This window comes from Ovis canadensis, chromosome 4, assembly GCF_042477335.2.
Source record: "Ovis canadensis isolate MfBH-ARS-UI-01 breed Bighorn chromosome 4, ARS-UI_OviCan_v2, whole genome shotgun sequence".
NCBI lineage: Eukaryota > Metazoa > Chordata > Mammalia > Artiodactyla > Bovidae > Ovis > Ovis canadensis.
Window position 1 is genome coordinate 131,897,587 of NC_091248.1, and position 15,886 is coordinate 131,913,472.

The 15,886-nt window shown below is 59.3% G+C and overlaps 1 protein-coding gene across 2 annotated transcripts in view; it reads left to right on the plus strand.

The window, feature by feature from the left end:
• DPP6 (dipeptidyl peptidase like 6) overlaps positions 1 to 15,886 on the plus strand; it is an 814,558-nt gene that overhangs the window by 779,163 nt on the left and 19,509 nt on the right. For both annotated transcript variants that reach the window (XM_069587190.1, XM_069587191.1), the window contains exons 17-19: positions 2,921 to 2,968; positions 11,207 to 11,305; positions 15,760 to 15,829. In XM_069587190.1, coding sequence (XP_069443291.1) covers positions 2,921 to 2,968; positions 11,207 to 11,305; positions 15,760 to 15,829 — 217 coding nt within the window. The remainder of the gene's footprint in view (positions 1 to 2,920; positions 2,969 to 11,206; positions 11,306 to 15,759; positions 15,830 to 15,886) is intronic.

Here is a 15,886-nt window from a genome sequence, read left to right on the forward strand (position 1 = left end):
GACCACCTACACGCAGCGAATACTAGAGTGGGTGGCCATTCCCTTCTCTGGGGATCTTCCCAACCCAGGGATCAAACCCAGGTCTCCTGCATTGCAGGCGGATTCTCCACCAGCTGAGCCACTAGGGAAGCCCAACATGCAGGAAACACTTTAGGACATATTAGAATCATTTAGGTTACTTCTGGAAGTGGGGTGAGAAGGACCTTTACCTGTCACTTTATCCCTTTCTGTGGTGTTTGAATTTTTTTAGAAACATGTACCAAGTTTACTGGGCTTCCCAGGGGGCTCAGTGGTAAAGAAACCAGCGCAGGAGACATAAGAGACCCGGGTTCCATCCCTGGGTTGGGAAGATTCCCTGGAGGAGCGCATGGCAACCCACTGCAGGATTCTTGCCTGGAGAATCCCATGGACAGAGGAGCCTGGCAGGCTGCAGTCCCTGGAGTCACAAAGAGTCGGACACGCCTGAGGGAACTTAGCATACACACACGTATCGAGCTCATGCATTTGAAAATAAGAAGGGCCCCATCCAGGCTCAGCAACTTCCCTGCTGCACTGCTGGGACAGAAGACTTAAAGCTCTCAAAGCCTGTGTTTTCTCATCTGCAAAATACGGTTGGAAGCGCCTGCTTTGTAGAGCCGCTAGGAGGACTAGGAATTATTCATATAAACACCTAGCAGAGTGCCTTTGACATAGTAGGCACTAAATAAATAATCACTGTTTACATTATTAATAAGAATGGAGGATGTGCTCTGTTTGCAAACGTACCCTCCCCGAAATGTGCGGAGGAAGGACACGCAGGCTGTCTCTCAGTACCTGCTCTGTTCTCCCACACACACGCCCCATGGGGAAACAGATCTTCCAGCCCGAAAACTTCTTTTGACCCAATAATTGAAACCCACCGCCTGCCGGCGCTTAACCCCCTTCAGTCGTCCCTTTAGGCTAAATGCACAGAGTCTCCCAACCCTGCTGCTCCCTCCCCACCCCAGGTCAAAGGCGCCTGGTTCCACAAATAAAAAGGCAGGACACCCGGTACCACTTGATTTCAGGTAAACAACAAATGAATTTTTAGTTGTAAATCCCAGTACCGCCTGGGACATATTTATACTGAAAATACGTATTGTTTATCTGGAATTCAAATATAACTGGATAACCTGCATTTGATCTGGGCAGGCTTCCCTATGGGGAAATGGAGGAGGGGCACCAGGTGGGCCAGACGAAGCCCCAGACCTCCTGGGCTTTGTGTCTGGGCCCAGTCCCGGGGAGGGGACAGGCAGTCCATGGCTGCCGTGGCTGCTGTCTCTCAGCCCTGCTGGTCTGGGGGTGCCCCCCCCCGGCTGGACCAGCCCCTCATGCCTCTCACGGCACCTCGGACCCCACAGCTTCTGTGCCACATCCTCTCTGGGCCCTGGACTAGAATTCCACTCTGCAGCCTTTGAGCATGGCTGGGGCTCTGAGCTTTGCAGTGGTGGGACCCACACAGACCCCCTGCTCTCATCTCAGCCCCTTGTCACTGGGCCCCTTGGAAGTGGGCAGGGGGTTCTGATGGTGATCCTGGGGAAGCTGCCCAAATAGTCTGAACCCCCAGCTTAGATGCAGCCACCCCATGAGCTCAGAGCACCCCCGAGTCTCCTGCCTGAGGCAGAGGAACAGCAGCGCCCCCCCCCCCCGCCCGCCAGCCCCCAGGACACATCCATCCCCCTCTGCCCACTGCCGCCCACCCGCCTTCGCTCCCTCTCTCCCTGCCATCTCCCCAGACCACCAGGGTCAAGGGGCAGCTTCCCCAGCTCCTTCCTCTGTGGTCTGGGGTCCTTCACTCAGTGCTCAGTCCACAGATATGTGATCAAGCCCCAACTGTGTTCCAAATACCACTCTAGATACAGGCAATAAATAAGACCAAGGTTCAGAATTTGTTCATATAAATTCTAGGGCTTCTGTTCTGGTGCAGTTGAAGTGAACAGTGAACACATATGCTGAAAATCCATACTCTGGGGTCCGATGTCATGGCAAGAGGCAGCACTCTGTAAAGAAGAGGGGGAAGGGGCTGGGCAGAGGGGGTGGGAGCTTCTCCTGCGTCGGGAGTTGGGGGCGTGGAGGAGGTGTGTGGGCAGAGACTCAGTGAAGACAAAGCCCGTGTCTGGGAGCAGAGACTTCAGGCAGAGAGGACATAGGCTGGGGCAGGGTGGGGACAAGCCTGGCGTCCTTCACGTCCCGCGGGAAGGCCCCCCACCACACTGCCAGGTGGAACAGCAGTGCAGAGAAGGCGCAGAGATGGGGCTGGAAAATCCACGCCTGCCTCTCAGTATGCCTTCAGAATATCTGAAAAGTGAGTCTGGGAGCCCTTTTCTCTTGCGGGACTCTCCTTTTGCTAAAAAGGGTAACAAAGTTGGCCTACAGACTCAACCCACAGCTGGCCAGGCCCCCTTCTCACTCCAGGCCTGCAGCTTCGGGACAGCCTAAGAGCTGAAAGCTGCATCAGGGAGCAGGGAAACGGCTGAACACTTGCACAGTGATCATGTTACCCTAGAAGTGTTAACCAGGCATTCCGGGAGACAGGAGGGGAGGGCTTCCCCCGGGAGGAGCCAGCAAGGCGGCCTCGAAGGGTGACTCAGGACAGAGGCCGTAGACTGACCAGAACTCAGTGAAAACCCTGAAGGACTGCCTGGAGGGTCACAGGGAAGGTGTAAGGGCATTGATGTTTTCTGCCATCACAACCCTTTAAAATCGTGCGCTTCTACTTGGGTTCCTTGTAACTGACACAGACGCAAACTTAGGAGGACGTGCCCTTAACCCCCAGGGACCTGGCCTCTGCCGTCCAAGGTTCCAGCCCTCCGTGGGGCCACGGAGCACGTGGCGACCGAGGCTCGTTTCTCTTTCGTTCTCTGTGAAACTCATGGCCCCCTCGTCTCTCTACCCTCTGCAGGTCCTGGGGTCCCCATGGTGACCGTGCACAACACGACGGATAAGAAAAGTAAGTGCCCCTTGGTCTTGTCTTAAATCTCCCTGCGATGTGGGGAGGGAAGCGGAAAGACTTTAAGAGATGATCCAGGCGCGGTTTCTGTCTGGAGGCCACGATGGTTGTGTCCTAGCAGCTCCAGATGAACCTGCGTCTCCAGTACTCTTAGGTGTGATGGACGTGAAGATCTCCCAGCCAGTGAGGGCGCACAGGCCGCAGGTGCCGAGGCCCAGAGGCCGCCTGGGGTGAGCCGGCCTTGTCTGCGACCCCCTAGGCAGAGCCCCGCCCGAGGCAGAACCTGAGCCGCACAGACGTGCACAGCCAGTGCTGGGCTCTTCAGCCGGGCCTGCCGCACCCTCCCGGCTCTGGGAGCCCCCCACCGCGGGCTGAGCCTCCGTGGACGCCTCCAGCCCATCTGCCTCTGTGGTCTGGGGGCATCTGCCTGGCACAGGGGCTTCACCCCTAGGCCGCTGCAGCGGTGGAGCTTCCCAGAGACTCTCAAGGACCCACACACCTGGGGTGACAAGCTGCGCACATGTGTGTTCACACAAAAAGGTGGAAACCGTGGGAGCAGGCTGACCGGCGGGAGAGCTCGAAAGTCAGGAGCCCTCGGCCTTGGTCGCTCCCTGCCTCGGCCCTCCTCTGCCCTAATCCCCCAGGAGTCTGAGCCTCCATTCCCCCCGACCTGCCCCCCTTCCTGGGCACCAGCACCCCCGTTGCGCCAGCCCTGGCAGGACCCTGCTCAGCAACCCCCCTCATACAGCCCCAACTCACACAGTTCCTTTAATTCTCCCGGCAAGGGACTGCTGCTGTCTCGATGGCAGGGTTTCAGGCACCAGGGAGAGTTGCTTAGGGGGAAAGTTTCGAAAAGGAGGTGGCCAGCAGCACATTTAGACAGAAATCCAAAATTAAAGATCAATAACATTGAAATCAAAAGTAAATAATTAAATCATTTAAATGCAAAGGAAAAAAGAGCCAGAAAATGGATGTGAGAGTGAATGGATACAGAGTCCATTCCTTATATATATTCATTAGTGTGCTCCGCGCCAGACGCTGACACCACAGGAATACCTGAGGGTGCCGCCTGGAAGATAAGACCCGGAGGTTGCAGTTCCCAATGGTGCATCAGAGCCGCAGCGTGGAGTTCAGCCTCCAGGCGCTGCGATGGGGAGTCTGCAGGGGGGCTTTCCTGGGTGTTTAACTCCTGACTCATTTGAAAAGACCCTGATGCTGGGAGGGATTGAGGGCAGGAGGAGAAGGGGACGACAGAGGATGAGATGGCTGGATGGCATCACCCACTCGAGGGACATGAGTTTGAATGAACTCCGGGAGTTGGTGATGGACAGGGAGGCCTGGCATGCTGCAGTCCATGGGGTCACAAACAGTCAGACATGACTGAGCATCTGAATTGAACTGAACTAACTCCTGACTGGTCTGAGGTCAGCTCCGGAGCCTCCCGTCCCGTCTTGTCCCTCACTGCGTCAGCACAGAACTCAGTGCCCCCGGGTTTGGGTCTGTCTGCTGAACTGGGCGTGCTGCCCCCAGGCGGGAGTGGAGCTGATGCCCTGGTTCCCGAGCCTCTCCCTGCCCGAGATGCAGAGGAGGTGCTTGGGAGGCCCATCAAAGCCTTCTGGCGCCTCTGCCGGAGTCCACACAATATGCCTGCCCCGCCAAGGCTGCACCATGACCATCTTCCAGACCAGGGCAGGTCTGGGGCCTGGAGACCTTAGGAGTTGAGGTGATGGACAGTGACCTGGGCCGGCGTCACAGAGCCGGCCACGAGCCGGAGCCGCTGCTGCAGATTCTCTGCGTGTTCTAACCCGTCTTCTCCCCCCGCCACCTGGGGGGGCAGGCGCTCCCATCACCCCAGAACTGATCAGGAGACCTGAGGCCGAGGGGCACACCTGGCATGCGCCCAGCCGGAGAGTGCTGGTCCCGCCTCGAGCCGGCAGCGGGGACTCAGCCCACCCCCACCTCAGAGCACAGCACTGACCAGCAGCCTTGCGGCCAGTGTGGCCGGGGGGCTGCTCAGGCCCAGCGGCTCTGTCCTGCATCCGCCCCGAGACAGGCCAGGGCGGGCAGGCCGCCCCCCACTCCCGCCGCACACCCCTGCCTCCTAGCCGGCTGGGCGACCACAGCCTCATCCTCTCCTGCTCCAGAGACCCTTGCCCTGCAGTGAACCCCGCTCAGCCTCGGTGTGCAGTTGGCGGGGCGGGGAGAGCTATGGGCAGGGGGCAGATTCTGGGGGAGGGCTCTGCAGTCAGCAGGACTGAACCCTTAAACTGCACCCTGAACGCTTAATCCCCATTGGGACCACGCTCACTACTTTTTACATGATCGAGTGACCACCTAATATCAAGGGCTGGCCTCCTGCGGCTTCCTGGACCCTCCTGGGCTCCCATCTTGCAGCAGCTCACCCGAGCTCACACGGCCAGGCCGGGCCAGACCTTATTCACGCGAGCCCAAGCAGGAGGTCGTGACCTCGGGGCCCGCTCCGGTCACCGGGGCGGAGGCCTTTATTCTGCTGCCACCTGAGTGACCTGCTTACAGCCACAGCCTCCCCGACGGTCCCTCCAAAAGCCGCCCCGGCTAACCTGACGCAGCACTGAGTCCCTGCTGGTCTTTGAGCCCCAAGCAGAGCCCAGGGCCACCCGACTCGTCTGGAAGGCGGTTCCGACCGGTGTGCAGGTGGGGAGACGGGTGTAGGGGCCACGCGCCCACAGCCCAGCAGCCCGAGGGCGAGCGGGCCCTGGGGGATGGCCTTTAGAGACGCTTGGGGAGCCTGGACAACCAGCCTGTGGCCTGCGTTGTGCGACAGCCCCAGGCAGACAGGCCGTGGCAGGCAGGGCCCCAGAAGGCCCCGTCCGCCTCTGAAGGCAGCAGCCGTTGCCCGGCTTCCTGCCCCACTCTGGAGCTTGACATTACTGTTTCAGAATTCTTTGCCTTCCCCTCCTCTGCCCCTTGACCCCAGAGCCACCCTGGGACTATCCGATTTCTTTCCCTTTAGAAAATCTTCTTTACAAACAGAGCCTGCGGTGTCACAGATGTGACTCTGAATTATTTAGAAGCTGTTTCCTGAAGAGCATAACTGTGGTCAGGGCCGGAGCGCACGCATTAGGTGCTGGGTGTTCAGGCTGCTCGGGCCCTGGGGTGGCAGAGCCGACAGCCGTGTAAATAGATGCTTTGAGGTGAGCGTGAGGGGCGTGAGCTCGGGGAGAGGGTGTGATCCAGGTGCAGAGGACTGTCAGCTCCCCTGTCTCCCCAACACAGCCCAGCCCGGGTCCAGAGCGCCTGCAGGCGGGTACAGTGTGGTCTGCCCCCGACAGCGCCCACAGCGTCGTGACCACTGCCCCCGGACCCAAGTTCCTGGGCTTCCCGGCGCGGCTCCTCCCCCAGAACTCCTGGCCAGCGTCTCTCCCTCCTGCTCCCTCAGTCGGCTTTTTACAAAGAAGCAAAACCACCTTGCGTGCAGCTCTTGTTTGAGGCCGTCCCGCCGGCGGCTGTCTGGTCCAGTCCACCTGCTCTCTCGGTCCTCTGCCTGGTGGCCACCTTGCCCTCCCCATCTTCTTCCAGGTGACCACACGGGGACCTCAGCTGTACCATCAGGCCCGTCAAGAGCTGGGACAGCCGATGGGGAGATGTCAGGCGGGGTCAGCACGAGTGCGCCTGGCCCCAGCAAGCCCAGAGCTGTCGCCAGGACTCTGGAGGGCGGTGGGTTGGAGGCGCCATGCCCACCGCTACTGCTTCCTGAGTGAGAGTGGAGCTGACTGGGTGGGGGCCACGCGTGGCCCCTCCTCGGTGCCGGCACTATAACCACACTCCATCACTCTGCCTCCAAGTTGCTTATAATCCTCCTGGAGAGAAACAGGCACGGCAAACAGGACAATGGCCCCCAGACCGTGTGGCCGCCTTTAGAACTGCATCCGAGCCACACTGGGCTTGAGCTGCGCAGCCCCGGGCGGGCGGGCCGCCTCTGGGATGCCGCGGTCACTGACGCTACGGAGACAGCTGCCTGAAACACGCCAGGAAAGGCCCGGACTACAGGAGGCCTGGAAATCCAGGCGGGTGGCCAGACCCCGGCAATGGGGCAGCGCTGCCCAGACCGAGCGCCCTCCGTGCCGGCCCTGCCCTTCTGCTGCCGGCAGCAACCCGAGACAGGGAGGGCAGTTCTTCTCTCCTCCAGCCCAGTGGCTCGCCGGCTCCCATTCAACGCTGGTCACTCAGGCCCCCAAATGCAGCCAAGTGGCTATTCCACCAAAGACCTGAGCCAACTGGGTCCCGAACAGCCACGGCCACACAGCGCCTGCACACGGGGGCCCAGCTGGAAGGCAGCCCTCGTGAGCCACCCAGCTTCCTGCAGGCTCACCGTGTCCAGATCTGATAATAGCTAATTCCGTCAAATATTAGAGGGGCTCACATTTAATTAAGGAGCGGCCATTTGTCTGCTCCTGACGGCAGGTCCCCACGGCCCCCACGTCGAAAGAGACTCCTCGGGGAACAAGCCCATCTTTTCTTATTTCCTCTGCTGGGCCCCTGCCCTCTTTGAATGCAATTATGGGAACAAATAAAATGGCTTAACTCTACTCCCCAGTGGGACAGCCAGCTCTCTGCTGATAAAACCGGTTGTGTGGGCAATCATTAAATGAGAAATCTAATATTTAACTAAATTTAATAGTCTGCTGCCGTGGTGCCTTTCTGTGAAGGGTGGGGTTTTAATACAGAGGGACTAGCTATTCACACGCTGTCTGCCAAGGCCGTGTGCCGTCAGAACGCCGTGTACAGTTAGAACACCCGGGGCTCCCTGGCGAAGCCACGGCTCCCATGCCCAGGAGTCAACCAGAAGCTCCACGTTCCGGTGGCAAGTCTGTGTTCTCCTTAGCTCCACGCGAGCCTCGCTCATAGGCTGCGCATCAGCCTGAGCACAAAGCTCCTTCAAGCTTAGCTGGCGTCAGCCGTGTCAAATCCCCATGCAGATGTGTGGAGAGAGGTGACAACCAGCCTTGAGTGGCTGCTCCAGGCCTCTTGCCTGGTGATGTCTGCCCATCCAGGTCGCCCTACCCCCACTCTCTCGGAGCTCTGTCCAGCCCCAAGAAGTGGGAGCTTGGAGCTGCTTCTCTGACAGCAAAGGACCGGGCCCTGCTCTTGTCCCCAAGGACGCTCCTTCTGTGTTCCCGCTGATCCCCTGTCTTCGTGCGTCTCCATCCCTCTGGTCTGACCCACAGCCCCACCCGTGCCCCTGAGCCCCTTAGCTCCCTACCCCCGGGCTTCTCTTAAGCAGACACAGAGGTCCAGATCACGGGCTGGAGGGCTGAGGCTTCTAGAAGACCCTGTGAGGTCCGTGCTCCGGCTCCTACCATAAGCTTGGGTTTGGGTAGCATCAGTGAAATTAGAAGATGCTTGTTCCTTGGAAGAAGAGCTGTAACAAACCTAGACAGCGTATTAAAGAGCAGAGACATCACTTTGCCCACAAAGGTCCGTATAGTCAAAACTATGGTTTTCCCACTAGTCACGTATGGATGGGAGAGTGGGAACACAAAGAAGGCTGAGTGCCAAAGAACTGATGCTTTCAAACTGTGGTGCTGGAGAAGACTCTTGGAGCTCCTTGGACAGCAAGGAGATCAAACCAGTCAATTTTAAAGGAAATCAACCCTGAATATTCACTGGAAGGACTGATGCTGAAGCGCCAATACTTTGACCACCTGATGTGAAGAGCTGACCCATTGGAAAAGACCGTGACGCTGGGAAAGGTTGGAGGCAGGAGGAGAAGGGGACGACAGAGGATGAGATGGTTGGATGGCATCACCGACTCAATGGACCTGAGTTTGAGCAACTCTGGGAAATAGTGAAGGATAGAGAAGCCTGACGTACTGTAATCCACGGGGTTGCAAAGAGTGAGACACAACCGTGCGACCGAACAGCAACAGTGAATTTCCTCAGTTCCCAAAATTAAATAGTGACCTGGGTGTTCAAACACTGTCAACTTTCAAATCAGTTGGATTGAAATGTGCTTTTGTTGTGTTTTGCTTGGTGTGGGAAGCAGGGGTTAATAGGCCTCGGTTGCTTTGGCTCCTACCACCAAGAGGTCTGACCACCAGGACTCTCAGAGCCCCATGGGGTTTCGGAAACCCCCAGAGGGACCATTCAGTCCTTCCCATGTGGGAAAAGAAAGAAAGCCTCGGGCCAAAACCCAGGCTCGGCTGCTGTGCAGATGCATCGTGTCCCGGGCGTGAGTCAGATTTCCACAGACAGGTCGACTCCTGCTGCTGGAAACTGGTATGTTTGGTCCCTGGGATGGGACTGAGCCCGATGCCCGGCGTGGGAGGGGGCAGCCAGGCCGGTGACCGAGTCTCTGAGAGCTGGTGTAGCGTGGACCTGGAGGGGGACCCGAGATAGATGGTGGGGGCTTCTCTCGGAGTAGGTGACCTTTGACCCGATGGAGGGGAGGAGCCGGGAACACAGAACAGCAAGTGCGAAGGCGCGGAGGCAGCAGAGAGCGTGGGAAATGCCGTTACTTCCGTCGTCCGGCCCTGAGAGTGTGGATAGAGCGTGGGGAGGGAATACTTGACACCTGGTAAACCGGCTCCTCTGTGTGCCTGGGACGCTGTGTTAGAGGGCTGTTCGGACTCAGGGAAAACGGCTGCTCTCTGCTCTGTTAGGACCGTGGGGTGCTCTCGACACACTGAGATTGGCGGTCCCCTCCCTCACGTGTCTGTAAGACTGCAAGATTGAGAGGGTGCCACCTCCGGGCTGGGTCTTCAGGTCCCCGAGCTGAGGTCAGGTCTGCCAGGACCTCCGGGCTTCACAGGCACTGCTAGTGGTAAAGAACCCCCCTGCCAGTGCAGGAGACATTAGAGGTGTGGGTTTGATACCTGGGTCGGGAAGATCCTCTGGAAGAGGAAATAGCAACCCTCTCCAGTATTCTTGCCTGGAGAATCCCATGGACAGAGGAGCCTGGCGGGCTATCCAGCCCATGGAGTTGCAATAGTCAGACACGACTGAGGGACTAAGCATTCACTCACGCGCTGTTTGGACCTCCGTGTGTCAACACAGCCCTTGTGGATACACCTTTCCTTTCTCACTTTCCACAAAGGACTGGACTTCTTGCCTGCCGGGTGGTGGGGTCCAACCTCACCATTTTTAAAGCTCCATGTATTTGAGAGGTAGTTTCACCATTTCTCCTCTCACCATGTCACCAAAGCTAAATATCCAAATACGTGCTCGGCTAACTCATGGAGTGCCTTCTGTCTTGTTTCTTGGCTTGTCACCAGCCTTGGGAACTTTTGGTCGCCTCTGCCCCTGAGGAAGTGTGAGGGTCCTGCTCAGGGTGGTCCCCATGGCCCCACAGAAAGGACACTCAGTGCTGGGGGTCCTGAGTGCTGGCTCACCTGCCTGGCCTGTTCTTAAAAGCAGTTATCAGCATGCTTGTGAGACTAGGTTCTTCTTCTAAAAGGTTCACACCCATTTCCAAGTGACTTGTCTACCCAAAGGTCAAGCTTCTTGGAGATAAAACTTCCTTTCGATGTAACCACGAGTTGTCCCCAGGTAGGGTTGTGGGGAGAGAGGAGAAAAGAAGTCATGTGTCAGATGGAGCAGTCGGGGGAAGGGCCAATTCTGCAGGGGATGGAAGAAGGGGGCTTTTGCAGGGACAGGGTCCCTGCCAAGGCCTTCATGAGCTGGTGCAACGTAAAGGTCTCAGAGCAGCCCCTGAGGTGCAGGGAAGGGTGCAGCCACCTCTCTGTCCTGGAGGGAGACAGGCCAGTCCCCCTGCACCCGGACTCACACGGCCGTGCAGCCACCTCAAATGAAGGTCTCCAGGGCCAGGCCACCTATGGCTAAGGCAAGAAAGCCAAGTCCACTTTCCTGGACAAAGTGGCAAAGGACACCCAGCTCCTGTCCTCTCTTCAGTGTGTTATTGTGGCCACTCCGTTTGGAAACCATTTGCCTTGACAGACATGATGTCAGTTCCCCAGAAAAACAGCAGTCCTGAGACCAGTCACACCCCCAGAATGATTCCCGTGTGTGAGGAATGCCCGGAGTGTGGCACCGTGGAGGAACCCACCGCCCGCCCGGAGCACCCGGGCTGACCTGAACTCGCCCCTGTCCTGACCCGGGCTTGGAATCTAACGTCTGCGGCTCTTGGCTCCTACCATGGATGTGTGATCCTGTCTTCCAACCCAGGAGTCAGGAGGCACGTGAAACCCCAGGGCGTCCATGAGCGGGGATCTGAGCACATCATTGTTCTGTCTGTTTCAGAGATGTTTGATCTAGAGACCAACCAGCATGTACAGAGAGCCGTAAGCGACCGGCAGATGCCGACAGTGGAGTACAGGAGAATCCAGACTGGCGACTACAGTGAGTGCTTCGGGGGAAACAGCCGCGGTTGCTATTCCGGGCGGGGGCTGGGGGCGGGGCAGGGGCCCCCAGCGCGGGGGCCAGGGGAAGCCTACTGTGTTCACAGGCAAGACACTCGCTCTGTGCCAGACAGAAATAAACAGGAGCGGTGACTTCTGTCCCCCGGAGGCCGACAGTTTAGACGTGGTCCAGATGAAAATTCTCTCCTTGGCAGGTAGCAGGCCTAGACACCACCCAGGGCAGGGGCTCCCCCCGGCCGTTCCCTTTCTGTGCCACTGACGCCCTATTGCTTGTCATCTCGCCTCTCCATGTAGCTCACGGGCTGTGGGGGGGCGGGGGGGGGGGGCGTCCTCGCAGCTGGAGACCATCAGTGCCCCTCCTTGGCCTGTGTCCTTCTCCCTCTGAGCTGTCCGTTCAGCCCTTCAGTGAGCTTCCGTGAGCTTCTTCTGTGGCAGGCTCCCCTGAGAGCCCTGGGGCCCGGCTGGATGGGACCCGAGCTCCAGGCGGGAAGCGGGTCCCAGCTGCTTCGTCACCTCTGCACACGGCGCCCCGCTCACCCGGCCCAGGGCCCCACCGCCCACTGGGCGTCCGCCCTCCAGTCCCCGCAGCACCGTGTCCCTCCGCGCTGTCCTGCTGTGGGCGATGACACCCTTAGTGTGCGGACTGGTTCCAGGTCATTCAGGCCGCAAACCTTTAAGTCATTTTTGAGTCACCCATCCAGGTACCATCTGCCCATCATCTCTGAGGTCTTGGGAGCTAACTTGGAAGGTCGCCAGGGATGGATGGGAAAGAGTGATGCCTGAATGCAGGCCCTGGGGTGACGGAGGGAGGGTGGCCAGAGCCTGTGTCTGTCTCCCCAGACGGCGTCTGGGAGCTCCTCGTCATCTGCCCTTTCCCTTCAGTGGGGCAGCAGCTCGTCACTGGGGCCTGTGAGCCCTAGAGTCTCGTTAAGCATCCCTGTAAGATGGGAACTGGCCGCCTGCCAGCCTGTGAACCCCTGAGGGCAGGATCCAAGGCTTTGCCACAGAGCACAATCCAGCTCCCCTCCCCATGGCCTCCCCGCCCAAGACTGCACATCCCATGAAGCCAAGTCCTTCAGGGCAGGAAGGCAGGGCCCAGGGCCTCCAGGGAGAGCAGGAAAGGGGACTGGGGTCCCGTGGAGCTTCCCAGCAGAGCGGGCTCCGAAGGGGCTCCTGGAATCTCTTTCGGTGGGCAGAGAAGAAGGAGGCATCCATCCAGGGAGGATTCTTGATGGTGAGGAGGCTGACGGGTGATTCCACGTGGGGGCCCTCACCCCCCCATCTCCTTCACCTGCGTCCTGTTGTTGGGCGCACAGAGTCATATGGTACTGGAAGCTTCCTAATCATTGCTGGAGGTGCAGGGGAGGGAGGTGCAGGGGGAAGGTGCGGGGGGAGATACAGGGGGAGAGGCGTGGGGGGGATACGAGGGGGGAGGCGCAGGGGGGGATACGAGGGGGAGAGATGCAGGGGGAGATATGAGGGGGAGATACGAGGCGGGGGAGGTGCGGGAAGGAGAGGTGAGGAGGGGAGAGGCGCTGGGGGGAGAGGTGCGGGGGGTGGGGAGAGGTGCAGGTGGGGTGACGTGCAGGGAGGGGGAGATACGGGGGGAGAGGTGCAGCGGGGGGAGACTGAGCTGCAGCAGTGACCCCTCCCCGGGCCTGTGGGCACAGCTGGTTGCTCTGGCCCCGTGCATGCTCAGTGCGTCGGAGGCTGATAGAGAAGAAACCAGCCCAGGAGGAGTGTGAGTGGAGGCTGTGGTCACGCCTGGTGGGGACATCTCTGCCCACTGGGCCAGGGCCACCCCACTGTCTCTCCAGGTCTGGATTTCCCTCAATGTCCCTGAAATACTCATGGATCCCGGCAGGATGCGCTCAGACCTGGAAGCGCGGGCAGCTTTGCATGTCCAGGGGGCACGTCCAGTCCCGAGCGGGAGAGGGGCCATCAGTCAGAAAGAGGATGGAGGAGCAGGGCGGCCCACAGATGCCGTCATCAGGGTGCGGGGAACCACAGAACAGAAAGCAAGCGGCAGGAAGGGTGGGAGTCCAGGCCGCAAACGAGGCTCCTGAGACCCCAGGAGTCCCGGCTCTAACAGGAGGGGGAGAAAAGAGGCGTGCAGCCCCCATGGGGTCTGTGCGTGGGTCACCGGGACGGGGCAAGCACCCCTGCGTGGGACGGGCCTGAAACCTGCCCCCACTGCCCCGAAGCATGTATGCAGGTCCTGTCTGCCTCCCCCGCCCTGCTGAGTGTAGAGAGAACTGACTGACAGCTCAGGGTGGAGCCTCCGTACCTCCAGGAAGGGGGTTAGGGAAGTCTAGGCTGCCCCCGGGGAGGGCGTCCATGACTGGTGCAAACTGTCGTGCAGCACCTATCACTCAGGACAGACCCAGGGTCACGAGAGCCCTCTCCTTAACTGGGTATTCGTCTTCCTGCCTTCCTTTTGTAAGGAAGAACCAAAGCAAACACACAGGATGCCTTTAGATTGATGGAGGGATGAATGGATGGAGAGTTGGAGGCAAGGGTGGGTGGAAGGGTGGATGAGCAAGCAGGCAGGCAGCCTCCACCGGCCTGCCCCACCCGCTGCCTCTATCTCTCCATGCAGACCTCAGGCAGGCCCCGTCATGTGCAGGGACCGAGCAGAATGAAAACAGGAGGCTTATGATGATGGCAGAGCTTCTGGTTCAGCTGGGGCCTCTCAGGGGCCCACAGGACTTCACAGGTCGCGCCCTCTGAAACCGGCCAGCCTCCACGCTCAGACCTCAGCCTCCTGCCCTGCCCCGTCCCGCCTCCCAGCCAGTTTTCTCTAAGTCTGTTACCTGGAGGCCAGATCTCATTCTTTGCCTAGACCCTCCCCCAACCCGATCTCCTAGCCCAGGCCCTCCTCCTCCTCCTCCTCCATCCATGTGGGCTCACGGGCTCCCACAGGAACGGTCCCCACACCGCGGAGCCCTGAGCGGTGCTTGCCACCCCCTCCTCCAAAAACGCAGAGAAGAGGCTTGAGAAACAAAGAGCCGACCCCCGCCTCTTCCACCGGCTGCCCGAGGTTTCTCCCAGGGCGAAGTTTTTACTCGCAGGTGTCCAGGGATGAAGACAAGAGGAGAGGGCGTACAGCGTGTGCGGGCCAGCGTCCACACATCACCCCTGGGGGTCCTAGCAAACCCGAGCGCTGTCGCCCTGCCCGCCTGTTTTTATTTTGTCTGTCATTGAATGCTGGTGGAGGCTAAGGCTGTCCTCGGGGAAGTCGCCCACCTCCAGGACTGCTCTCCGAATGTATTCCACCGCTGGTGGCCAAAGCCCGCCCGTGGGCTTATCAGTGGCAGAAAGCAGCCCAGACCATGTTTTATGGATATTTCAGTGATAGAGTCCCCGGGTCCCTGGGCCATCGATCTAATTTGCAAGCCATTAACATTCAGCCGGAATCAGTAATGAGAGTGGGGTCAGAGCCTGCTGCTGAGGCAATCCCCCGGCCTAGGGTGTGTCTATCGGTATGGTGACTGTGTGCGGGCGAAGGCGCCCGTTCCAGTTTAGTTGAGATCTGGGCTCTAGTTAACGTCAGGGAACAATCTCTAACTGAGGCAGGAAGTTCCATTTGGGGAAAGGACAGAGACAGCGGTGAGGGACACGCTCCTCTCCTTCCCTGACCGCATCCTGGTGGCCAGGGACCACGTCCAGAGGGCCTTGGCCGCAGGACCCGCGGCCACACCGGCTCCCTCCCGCTGGCTCCCGGGCATCCGGGCCTGCCCAGCTCCAGCCCATGAACAGTGAGGGCCCCCCAGCTCCAGCCTCTCCCTCTGGGCTCTGCCCCGCCTCACCACCCACTCCCCACTGAGTGTCTGCCTCCCCGCGCCCCCACCGCTCCTCAGCGTCCCTCCCCACTTACCTGTACGATGCAGGAGTCCCTCGTGACAGAGCGCACGCTACTCCGGGGGCTCACTCCCCCTGCCTGGAACTCTGCTGTTAGCAAGCGCGCAGCCCACGGAGGTGCAGGCATTCCTGTCTGTCCACACGTTCCTCCGCACAAGGTTACCTTTAAGCCTCAGGTGGAGAAAAGTGTTGGTCGCTCAGTCGTGTCTGACTCTGCGACCCCACGGACTGTAGCCCACCAGGCTCCTCTGTCCATGGGATTCTCCAGGCAAGAAGACTGGAGTGGGTGGCCATTCTCTTCTCCAGGGGACTTTCCCCACCCAGGGATCAAACCCAGATCTCCTGTATTGCAGGCAGCTTTTTGGTTTTGTTTTTTACCATCTGAGCCACAGGGAAGCCCTCAGTTGAAGAAACTCAGCCTCAAGGAGACTGACTGGGTGCTTTGTCCAAGTCCAGGGGGAGCGGGAGTCGCCCTGTCTGTCTCCCAGGCCCCTGGGGGCCCATCCCACCCCTCCCTTCCTGGCCACACTTCCTGGCCCCTAACGTGCAGCCCTGTGTTCTGTTTCTGCCTAGACCTGCCCGTTCAGATCCTCAAGCCGGCGACCTTCACCGACACCGCCCACTACCCCTTGCTCCTGGTGGTGTAAGTATCCCAGGGAAAAGGACCAAACTCTCAAGAAGGTGGGAAGGGGAGCCCAAT